At 35.3% G+C, this 12,383-nt stretch overlaps 1 protein-coding gene across 4 annotated transcripts in view; it reads left to right on the forward strand.

Annotated features, from left to right (window-relative positions):
- Nucleotides 1-12,383, forward strand: part of TOGARAM1 (TOG array regulator of axonemal microtubules 1) — an 82,032-nt gene that overhangs the window by 39,053 nt on the left and 30,596 nt on the right. For 3 of the 4 annotated variants that reach the window (XM_053889380.1, XM_053889379.1, XM_019451933.2), the window contains 4 exons: nucleotides 1,391-1,489; nucleotides 2,850-3,025; nucleotides 3,961-4,114; nucleotides 8,487-8,640. In XM_053889380.1, coding sequence (XP_053745355.1) covers nucleotides 1,391-1,489; nucleotides 2,850-3,025; nucleotides 3,961-4,114; nucleotides 8,487-8,640 — 583 coding nt within the window. The remainder of the gene's footprint in view (nucleotides 1-1,390; nucleotides 1,490-2,849; nucleotides 3,026-3,960; nucleotides 4,115-8,486; nucleotides 8,641-12,383) is intronic. The other variant, XM_053889378.1, reaches the window with a different exon arrangement.

Here is a 12,383-nt window from a genome sequence, read left to right on the forward strand (position 1 = left end):
TATTCCTGTTAGGCTTTGTATGTAATGGTGTTCAGTGTCACATGTTAAATGAATGGAGTGATGATGAGCCAACCCAAACTAATAGTGTAGCCTTGGGCACAGTCACTCAAACATTGCATCCTCAGTCAGGTTAAAGTAAATATTGAGTGCAGAGCTGGAGGGAATAAAAAAACTTCCAAAAGAAATATTGGCAATAAGTGGCATATGTGAATGGATTCCTTTTGCAGGAAACCTCAGATGGTTTTAGGGTTAGCTTTCAGAACCCCTTCTTCCCATTCCACTCCTTTGCTGGTTGTTCCTTTAAACCTGTCCATTTTCTGGCATAACAGACATAGAGCCCCTATTAATGACTTGAGAAAATGATTAATGATGGATGCTTAGAGTGTTAGCAAACTGGATTTTATGAATTAATATTTTCTCTTTCTCTATTTGGATGAATGAGAGAGAAGTGACAGAAAGGTTATATAAGGATAGTTTATATGTCAAGAATCTTTTAATTTTATTTTTCCCTTATATTTTAGAATTGAGACTCACTGAGCAACATTTCTTTCAGCGTTTCTTTGTTTATAAGAAAATATAGTATAAAAAGTAAAAAGTAACGTTAAAAATGACTAGTTATATCAGCTTTTTTGATAAATGAAGTTAAACTACTTAAAGATAACATGTTCTTTATATCTTTCTTCATGAGATCTGTCTAATTATTCAGTCATCTTTTGACAGATTTTGTTTTTGGACTATTACTGAGCAAATTGTTCCATTTACTGAGATATGCTTCCCTTTGTCACTACACATTTTTTGAGGCTACCTGATGTTTCTAATAGTTGACCCTAAATTAATTATGTTGTGCTTTTCATTTTTTCTGCCTTGTAACATTCATCTAACATATATTTACTGAATACCCACTATATGCCATACTAATAGGCTCTGGAAAAGATTGATAATCAAAATTAGATAGAGGTCCTATCTCCATAGAGCCTACAGTCTAGTAGTAAAGAGAATAATTACATAATCACAAACTGGAGTGAAAGGTAACCTAGAAAATTACAGAATGCTGTGAGATTGACTTAGTCTGTTTTCAGGAGTTAGAGCTTTCCCCCATGATTACCCCTTTGTTGCTCAATTATCGTGCTATAATTATTTTCTTGTACATCTTTCCCATTCTTAACCCTGGAACATGTAAACTCCTTAGAGGAAGGAAGGTTTCTTTTCTCTCTACTGCCTAGTGCATGCTAGGTATTCTAGTTTTAAATATTTATTGGACTAATAAACAAGTGAATAAATAAATTGTAAAATCTGTGTATGAAATTAATTTTGTTTTAAAAGACCATGTTACAATATTCTAAAAACATAAGGAGAATTTTAAAATATGGGTTTTTGTTTGTTTTTTTAGCATTTACAGGGTCATCATCAAATTTACAGCAAATTCCCAGTTTTGACTTCACATCCACAAATACCTTACCAGAAGACTCAGTAGTAGTTGTTGGAAAAGGTATTTCAAAGTTCCTTAGCTTGTTAATTGTATGTGTTCTTCACACATAAGCCAAGGGTATCATTAAAGAATAGAGAAGAGTGTGATTCAAGTGTGGATTAAAACTTTCTTTTTAAAAAATTATTAAATTGAAAGAATTAGAAGTAAGTTTTTGTTTCTGTCTAACAACTATAATAATTCATGTCGGCAGTTTTTAGGGAGATGTATTAAGTGACAGTTTAGGTACTTCTAAGTAGGTACTGCAGTTTAGGTACTTCTAAGACACTTTCGGGATAGCTAAGATAGTTTTATCGTAGTTTAAATTCAAATGACAGTCCTTATTTATCAGCTTAGTAATTAATGTAATTTTATTATTTTCCATACAGAGTCTAGACAAACCAGAATTGACACCTGGTATGTATATTTAGGGGGATTAAGGGAGCTTTGAACAACATATTTGCAAATATTTTTTTAAGCTCTTTTTTTTGGCAGACAGTCTCTTCTCTGCTGTCCTGCCTGATGCTCCCTTGCAGTGTATTCAATAAACTTCTAACTCCTTAAAAAAAAAAAAAAACTAATTTTTTTTTTAGCTTTATTGAGGTATAATTAACTGAATTATAAAGTGTTTAAAGTGAGAAAAGGATTCCCCCATCAAGTTAACATACCTCAACTAGTTTCTTTTTTGATCAGAAAGCTAGCATGTGAGGATAGACATTGAGAGTGCACATCTTATTATTGGTAAATATGGTGAAATAGAATGAAATGCTTGGAAAGCTTTCCTAATTGTTTGCTTGATAGAATCTCATTAAGTTAATTTAAGGATCTCCACCTACCCTTGCACACTTAGTTTCTGTTATTCTTCTATTTGCCTTGTGCCCAACCAAAGTTATTCACTCCACATACGTGGAGTATACTTGTTCAGCTCTGCTTATAACATTCCCATCTCATAGGATGTCTTCACCTCCTTCTTCACTTATCTGTCCATCTCCATTGTATCTTCCAATCCCATTTTATATATATATATACATATATATATATATATACACATGTATTTATATAGTATTTATATATATATATATATACATGTATTTATATATATATATATATACATGTATTTATATATATACATATATTTTTTAAAGTTTTATTTATTTAAATAATCTCTACACCCAACGTGGGGCTCAAACTCACAACCCTGACCAAGATCAAGAGTTGGATGCTCTTCTGATGGAGCCAGCCAGGCTCCCGTATATTTATGATTATTTAACATATTTTTCCTACTAACAATAGTTTACTTCTTAAAGAGCCTTGTCTTAAACTTTGTTATTAGAGTGACATCACATAAATACTTAATGGCAGTTGGATGGTTGGTTAATTTCAGGTGTATTTGGAAGTCCACATTCAGCACCAGCAGCCTGCAACCAATCAGTGATATCTTCTGTGGAAAATGGAGATACATTTTCAGTTAAACAAAGCATTGAACCACCATCGGGGATTTATGGAAGAGCAGTCCAGCAAAGTATTCCATCATATGTTGATGTTGAGAATGAAAAGGATGTAAGGTTATTTGCAGATTATTAGGATAAATTTAAGCCTATATTATATCATTATTTTGTGTTCATCAGATGTGGGGTGGTGAAAGTGTTTGGATTAAAATTTTAAAAATCTCAGTATAATAGAAATTTCTGATCCTTAATCATATATTTATTTATTTATTTTAAGTTTGTATATTTATTTTGACAGGGCACCTGGGTGGCTCAGTCAGTTAAGTATCTGACATTGGCTCAGGGCATGATGTCTCTGTTTGTGGGTTCTAGTCCTGCATTGGGCTCTCTGCAGTCAGCACAGAGGCTGCTTTGGATCCTCTATTTCCCTCTGTCTCTTTGCCCCTCTCTTGCTCGCACACGTGCTCTTACAAAAATAAATAAACATTTTTAAAAGTTTACTTATTTTAAGAGAGAGAGAGTATGTGTGAGCAGGGCAGGGGCAGAGAGAGAGAGAGGAACAATCTCTGACTCAGGATTCGATCTCACAAAATGTGAAATCATAACCTGAGTCAAAATCAAGACTCAGATGCTCAACTAACTCAGCCACCCAGACGTCCCGTGATCCTTAATCATTTAATTGATGGATTATTCTTTCCTAACAAATATATTCTCATTCTGTATACTTGATGTATATGTTATATATAGTACTTTATATATATGTATGTATACATATATAATGTACTTTATATATATGTAATATTTAACAATTTTCTAGGGCACTCAATGAGTAACAGACTGGTATCCTCAGGCACAGATTTAGTTATGACATTAGCACTATGTAATTCTGTTCAATTTTAGAATTCCTGAAATAAGGACTAAAAAATGTATATTTTATTTTTTACATATAGACCTTTAATGTCCACATACAGTTGTCTGAGATGAAGATAGTTATTTTAAATGTCAAACTCCCTGAATACTTTCAAATATTTCAACTTTTTCACTCAGATTAAAGTTTCTATTTCAAAATCTACTTATGACAAGATGAGACAAAAGAGAAAAGAGGAAAAAGAACTTTTTGACATTAAAGATTGTGAAAAGAAGGAACAGAATTCCTGGGAGCGAATGAAACATACAGGAACTGAGAAAATGACATCTGAACGTAAGTGGAATTTAACTTTTGGCGTGTTTTTTAACTGATAATATTCTAAAGCTAGTGTACCTGTGGTTTAATTGAAGGCCAGTAATGGAATATGTTGAACTATAACACTGAAATTTGCAAGACCCAGTAGCTTCTATTATAATAAATATTAATTCCTTCTCATCAAGAGGAAGTTGATTGTTTTTCTCCCTTCTAGACTTAAATATTTTTGGAGATGAGGTAGGAATATCAAAAAATGAGAGTTTCTCTTTAGAAAATATTGCCTTCAGCCCTCCATTGAAAGAAGGGACCTGTTTAAAAAGGTCACCATCTTTAGCATTTTCAGATTCAGGTAAGAAACTTGTTTAAATGTGAAGAATAACATCACAAATGCTGGTTAAGATGAAGAGACCACATATGGTTCAGTACATTTGTGATGAAAAGAGCATTAAACTAGTAGGAGTCAGTAGACAGACCTGGCTTCATGAATATTAGGTCTGCCCTTTAAATAACTTTGTGACCTGGAAATAGGCCTCAATTTTCTGCTGCTAGAAATATCCAAAATATCTCAAAGGTCAATATTAACTCAAAGATCTCCTCCATGCTCCCTTGTAAATATTACTGTTTCACTAAGGAGTGGTATCTTATTTTATATTAAGGGTTAAATGAGATTATGAAATTGGTTTATATTAGATCATGATTTTAATTTTTTAAATTTTTTTTAATGTTTATTTATTTTTGAAGGAGAGAGAGAGACAGAGTGTGAGTGGAGGGGGAGGAGCAGAGAGAGAGGGAGACACAAAATCCAAAGCAAACTCCAGGCTCTGAGCTGTCAGCACAGAGCCCGATGTTGGGCTCGAACTCACAAACCATGGGATCATGACCTAAGCTGAAGTTGGATGCTCAACTGACTGAGCCACTTAGCCGCCCCTAGATCATGATTTTAAAAAATCATTATGAGGGGGCAGCTGTGTAGCTCATTCGGTTAAGCATCTGACTTCAGCTCGGGTCATGATCTTGCAGTTCATGAATTTGAGTCCCATGTCTGGCTCTGGTGCTGATGGCTCAGAGCCTGGAGCCTTCTTCAGATTCTGTGTCTCCCTTTCTCTGCCCCATTCCTGTTCAGGTTCTGTCTCTCCCTCCCTCTCTCTCAAAAATAAAATAAACATTAAAAAAATTTTTTAAAGATCATTGTTGGGGCACTTGGCTGGCTCAGTCAGTGGAGCATATGACTTGATCTCAGGGTTGTGAGTTTGAGCCCCATGTTGGGTGTAGAGATGACTTAAAAATAAAATCTTTTTTAAAACGTTAAAAATAGAGGCACCTGAGTGGCTCAGTCAGCTAAGCCTCCAACTCTTGATTTCAACTCAGGTCATGATCCTCATGGTTGTGGGATCAAGCCTCGTGTTGGGCTCTGTGCTGGGCATGAAGCCTGCTTAAGATTTTCTCTCTCTCTCTCAAAATAAAATAAAATAAAATAAAATAGTAAAGTAAAATAAAGCAAAATAAAAATAAATTTAAAAGTCATTGTATTTGTCCTTTATTCAGTCTACCATTCAGTACTTACTGGGTTCTATATCTGGCTAGAGTAGTTTCCATATTTCCTGTGTGTTTTTAAAAATATTAAACAGGTCTTAAGTATGGTAGTCATCAGAAATTGAAAATGAAAAAACACATGAACTATCATAAACATTAAGGTTATTGCTTATTATTTTATTTATTATTGTTTAATGTTACTGAAGAATAAACCGTTAAACCTGTCTTAAACATTTTAAAATTTATGTTGGGTCTGAAGTCTAGGTATCAATAAAAAAACAAAAAGTACAGAAAAAATAAATATATAAATGTGATATTGGGCAACATACTTAACATCTCTCAAAATCTCTCACAATAAAAGAGATTTGAACTTGGGGCACCTGTGTGGCTTGGTAAGTTAAGCGTCCGACTTTGTCTCATGTCATGATCTCACGGTTTGTGGGTCTGTTGTTAGCACTGAGCCTGCTTCGGATCCTCTGTCTCCCTCTCTCTCTGCCCTGCCCTCACTCGAGCTCTCTCTCTCTCCCTCTCTCTCTCTCTCTCTTTCTCAAAAATAAACATTAAAAAAAAAAAAAAGATTTGAATTGGATGAATGTCTGATTCTTCCCAGTTTGGATTTCTTTTATAATGCAAGTTTAGAAAACTTTTTAAAATTCCTTGTTCTCAAAACTAATAATTATTGAAAGTATGACTGATGACATGTTGACTTGTAAAATTAGTGGTTTTAAACACGTCCCTGAGAACCAGTTATATGTAGGCATTTGTGAAGTTGAAGCCTATTTGCTAGCATTCTCAAATAATTTCACTATTATTAATGTCATAAAATCTAGGGGGAGAAAAATCCACAAAACTTCTTACCTAAGTTCTGAACAATGCTGGCTGCTACCGTTAACAGTAGGAAAAGAAGTACAGATAGTAGTAAATAGTACACATTGATGAGGGGTGCATGGGTGGCTTAGTCAGTTAAGCATCTGACTTCGGCTCAGGTCATGATCTCACAGCTCAGCTCTCTGCTGACAGCTCAGAGCCTGGAGCTTGCTTCAGATTCTGTAGCTCTCTCTCTCTCTCTGCCCCTTCACCGCTCATGCTGTCTCTCTCTCTTTCTCCTTCTCTCTCTCAAAAATAAATAAAAACATTAAAAAAAATAGTACACATTGATGAATACATTTATGATAGTCATTTTCTAGTGCCTAATATTACCTTTTTTTTTTTTTTTTTAATTTTTTTTTTTAACCTTTATTCATTTTTGAGACAGAGAGAGACAGAGCATGAACAGGGGAGGAGCAGAGAGAGAGGGAGACACAGAATCTGAAACAGGCTCCAGGCTCTGAGCTGTCAGCACAGAGCCCGATGCGGGGCTCGAACTCACGGACCGTGAGATCATGACCTGAGCCGAAGTCGGACGCTTAACCGACCAAGCCACCCAGGCGCCCCCTAATATTACCTTTTTAAAAATATCTCTTAACAGTAAAAAATAACTAGTAAATCTTTACCCATTTACAATAGCTGGTACACATTTTATTTGATCTTTTTGATCTTTTCCTTTCTAACACCCTCACTGCAGGTATCTTCCATTGTTCAGTGCCCCCTGGGCCATTACCCTGACACTCAAAGACAATGATTTGTTTCCCCAACATCTAGGGCAATGCCTTACATCTGGAAAATGGTTGGTAAATGTTTGATTATGGAAGAAATATTGTTCTTATTACCACACATGGTCTTAGGATTTGTAACAGACCATTAATTCTATACTAGTAGCAAAAAATTAGTATTTTTGGAATTCATCTCGAACTCTATATACAGATGCAATGAAGCTTCATTTTTAGTTGTCAGTTGTATGGTAAAACAGGTATACATCCACATGTTTTTATAAAATGGGATCATAATGCTTCTTACTGATTTTTTGCTCTTAAAACTATACTTTATTATGTGACTGAAAAACCATTTATATATTTTTATTTGATATAATTTAATAATTTTGTAGATAAACAGTGAAGTTTTAAATACCTCTGGTATCTAGGTATTACAATTTTATTGAAGACTAAACTGAGGTGCCTGGGTGATTCATTGGTTAAGCGTCCAACTTCAGCTCAGGCATGATCTCACAGTTCGTGGGTTTGAACCCTGTGTTGGGCTCCATGCTTTCAGCTCAGAGCCTGGACCTGCTGTGGATTCTGTGTCTCCCTCTCTGTCTCTGCCCATCCCCTGCTCATGCTCTGTCTCTCTCTCAAAAATAAAAAACATTAAAACATTAAAAAAAAAATTATTGAAGACTAAACTAATAATACTAGTTTCCATAAGAAATATTCATAGAAGCTATGGTACACTTACACACACACACACACACACACACACACATACAATGGAATATTACACATCAAAAAGAATGAACTCTTGCCATTTGCAGGGACATGGGTGGAGCTAGAATGTATTATGCTAAGCAAAATAGGTCAGTCAGAGAAAGACAAATATATGATTTCATTCATATGTGGGATTTAAGAAACAAAACAGATGAATATCAGGAAGGGGAAAACAAAGAAAGAAGGAAGCAAACCATAAGAGACTCCTAACTATACAGAAAAAACTTAGGGTTGATTAAGGGAAGTAGGCAGGAGATGGGCTAAATGGGTGATGGGTATTAAGGAGGGCACTTGTAATGAGCACTGGGTGTTATATGTAAGTGATGAATCACTGAATTCTACTCCTGAAACCAATATTGCACTGTATGTTAACTAACTAAATTTTAAATTTTAAAAAAAGGAGGAAAAAAAGTATTCATAGAATCTAGTCAGAATATCATTTGTTTTAGAGTTCTCTGCTGCTTTATTTAATATGTTTTTGTTTTGCTTTGTTTTAGGTGAAGCATCTCCTGGAGCCGTTCCACAATATAAAGAAAGGATTCCTTCTGTCACTCATAGTCCAGAAATAATGGATACATCGGAACTACGGTCATTTTCCAAACCAGAAATAGCACTGACAGAAGCCCTGAGGCTTTTAGCTGATGAGGATTGGTAAGTTCACCATCCTTAACTTAAAACTAAACTGAGTTCCACAAGTGTCCTATAATTTTTTTTTAAACTTTGAAACATTTCCTATTAAAATAGTCTTAAAAATGATTATTACAGTTCTTAGACAGTCCAAAGTTTTTTCAACTTCTCAATGTAACTGAACTCTGGTCCTAATAGCACTGTATTACCAGTTATATTATAACTTATGTACCATAAGGACAGTTTACCTTTATCATGGATTACATAAATCTTTTGGTACTGGAATACAAATCTCACCATTTCTCCAAGTGTTTCTCTGTGAAACACATCGTATAACAATCCTGGAAATACATCCACGTTACTACCGCAGCGGCAGCAGCCACCCAGCCCCACCCAACTGGAGCATCTCCTGGCTGCTCTTGTCCCACCCATTTCCTTTCCTTCATCTTCAGTATCTCTCTCTATCCCCATCTTCTGTGTCCTCAGTTTTGCTCTTCTACTAGATCATATTCCTCAACATTAAAATGTGCTGTATCTCCTATTTCTTAAAAATCCTCCATAAACTACACATCTTTTTCACATTTCTTTTCTTCTTGTTGTTTAGCCAAGTCCTCTAAAAGGCTAACTCGTTGTCTTTAGTTTTCCACCTCATATTTTCTTCTCAACCTTTAATTGGCTCTCAACCCTCCCCATCATGACCATCACATCACTAAATCTATGAAAATGATCATCTTGCTAAATCTACACTGGTTATTTATTAGTGGTTATGTTTCTTAGCCTTTTAGCAACATTGGACACAATCGACACTCCTTTCTGATTTCACTGTGGAAAATTCAGTCTCTTGGTTCTTTTCTTGCTTTAGTTTGTTCTTATTTCTTCTGTTTGACTTCAAAAGTGAGGTATGCTCCAGAATTCATTCCATTGGCATTCTCTATCTACATTTATTCCACAGATCTAGGCTGGCAATCGTTTTCTGTAAAGGGCCAGATAGTAAATATTTTCAGCTTTGCAGGCCAGATGTCTCTATCACAACTCCTCAACCTTGCTGTTGTAGTGTAATAGCAGCCTTAGATAGTATGAAAACAAATGGCTTTAGCTATGTCCCAATAAACTTTACTTATAAAAAAATCTGATGGGGCCAGATTTCGTCTGTGAGTCATAGTTTGCCAACCTGTTTCCTAAATGATTACATTCATTATATAGCTTTGAATTCAGTCCATACTTTGATTCTCATGAATGTATGTCTGGATCCTAGATATCTTCTTGAGCTCTAAACTTATAATCCAACTGCCTACTTGACACTTTCACTTTGATGCCAATAGACATTTTAAAAGTTTTTTTTTTTTTTATGTTTATTTATTTTTGAGACAGAGAGAGACAGAGCATGAACGGGGGAGGGTCAAAGAGAGAGAAAGACACAGAATCCGAAGCAGGCTCCAGGCTCTGAGCTGTCAGCACAGAGCCTGACGCGGGGCTCGAACTCATAGACCATGAGATCATGACCTGAACTGAAGTTGGACGCTTAACCGACTGAGCCACCCAGGCACCCTGCCAATAGATGTTTTAAATTTAACATATCCAAAATAGAATTCTTGATTTCCACTTCTTGCCAAGATGGGTTAACAGGCATTAGATTTGCCTACACATCTGAAAGAACTAGAGAAATTGTACAAAATAAATGAAACAGTGGTTTTCAAAATATTGTTCACCAGGTTGTGACAAATAGTGATCCCTGAGAGATGAGAAACGAACAAGGTGAGCTCTACAATTGCCCTGGCTTACTTTCTACATAGTTTCCAGGTCATAGCTCAAAGAAAGGAAAACTGTAAATACCAGCAGAGATGGAAATGGAGCTATGAGTTTGGGGAGGCCAAGGTAACTAGAGTTTGCAAGGCAGAGTACCAGAGAAGATGGAGCTTCACAAAGAACTCCAGAGACTTTTAGAGGATTCGTCTCAAATATTTAGCTGAGTACTAGTAAGGACATACATGTAAGAAAATTACCTGAAGCCAGAACTAGGATGAAGTTACAGGGAACAATCCCTGAATACTTCTTGTTCCCACCAGCATGGTGGAAAACCTCATAATTCACAGGGCATTGAGTAGGAAACTCAGAAGAGTTTTGCTTCTTAGTGTGGTAAACTAAACTATAGGCTAAAAACTAGTTTGCTCCTGCCTGACAAAGCATAAAAGCAAAGCCTAACAGGATCAGACTTTTCAAATAACCTAACTCCATTTCAGAGCAAAGCTCAAAAATGATATAGGAATATAAAAATATCTCAGGTAAAATGCATAATGCCTGACACCCAATAAAAAATTATCAGGCATGCAAAACAGCGGGGACATACAACCTACAATGAGAAGAAAAAAACCAGCAACAGAACCTAATCCAAAAATGATACAGATGATAGAATTAGTAGATAGGGACATTATAGCCATAGTTATAAATCTGTTCCGTGTGTTAAAGAAACTAGACAAAAGACATGAACAGAGAGTCAGTGAGCTGAAAGACAACTTGCAAAATCCCTTTTGCCAAATAACATAACATGATTGAGGGAAATAATATCCCTTCATATTCACACTGAAAGGAAGGGTATTATCAGGTGGTATATGCCAAGGGGCAGGAATCATGGGTGCCAACCTAGAATTATGTATTTCACATTAGGAATAAAAAGAGTCATTTTATAATGATAACGGTAAAAAGGTTAATTCATCAAGCAATCTTGATTTTACTTATCAAATAACAGAGCTTCAGAATACATTAAAAACTGGTAGAACTGCAAGAAGAAATAAATCCACACTTATGGTTAGAACTTCAACAAACCTCTCTCATTGACAGAGCTAGAAGAAAGAAAATCCTCTAGTGACAATATGGAAGACTTGACATGATGGACCAACTTGACCTAGTGGCATTTATAGAATATTCCACCTAAAACAGCAGAATTTATATTCAAGTCCACAAGGAACATTTACCAAGAGAAAATAGTATTTGGGATCATAAAATAAGTAATTAAAAATTTTTTAATGTTTTTATTTATTTTTGAGAGAGAGAGACAGAGACAGAGTGCTAATGCAGGAGGGACAGAAAGGGAGACACAGAATCTGTCTCTAGGCTCTGAGCTGTCAACACAGAGCCCAACACAGGACTCAAACTTGTGAACTGTGGAATCATGACCTGAGTTGGAAGTCGGACACTCAACTGACTGAACCACCCAGATTCCCCTAAAATAAGTAATTTAAAAGGATTCAGATTATACAAATTTTGTTCTCTGACTGCAGTGGAGTAGAGTTAAGTTAGAAATTAGGGACAGATAACTAGAAAATCTCTAAGTGTTTTGAAACTAGCACACTTAGAAGCTTCCCATGGATCTAAGAAGCAATCAAAAGAGAAATTAGAAAGTATTTTGAATTTAACGAAATTAAGAATGAAACATCAAAAATTATGGGATACAGCTAAATTAGACGGAAATTTATAGCACCCTAACACGTATGTTACAAAACAAGAAAAGTTTTATGTCAATGACTTCAGCTTTCACCTTAAACTAGAAACAGAAGAGCAAAAGAAGCCAAAAATAAGTAAAGAAAAGAAATAATAAAAATAGCAGTAGAAGTAAAAAAAAAAAAAAGAAAACAGGCCAACATTAGAGGAAATCAGTGAAAACAAAAGCAGTTTCTTGGAGAAGATCAATCGATAAACTTGTAATCAGACTGATCAGGCAAAAAAAGAGATAAAAAACAAATTACCAAATCAGGAATGAAGGAAGGAAC

This window comes from Panthera pardus, unplaced genomic scaffold (genome assembly GCF_024362965.1).
Source record: "Panthera pardus isolate Hobbes unplaced genomic scaffold, ASM2436296v1 HiC_scaffold_24, whole genome shotgun sequence".
In the NCBI taxonomy this organism is placed as follows: Eukaryota; Metazoa; Chordata; class Mammalia; order Carnivora; family Felidae; genus Panthera; species Panthera pardus.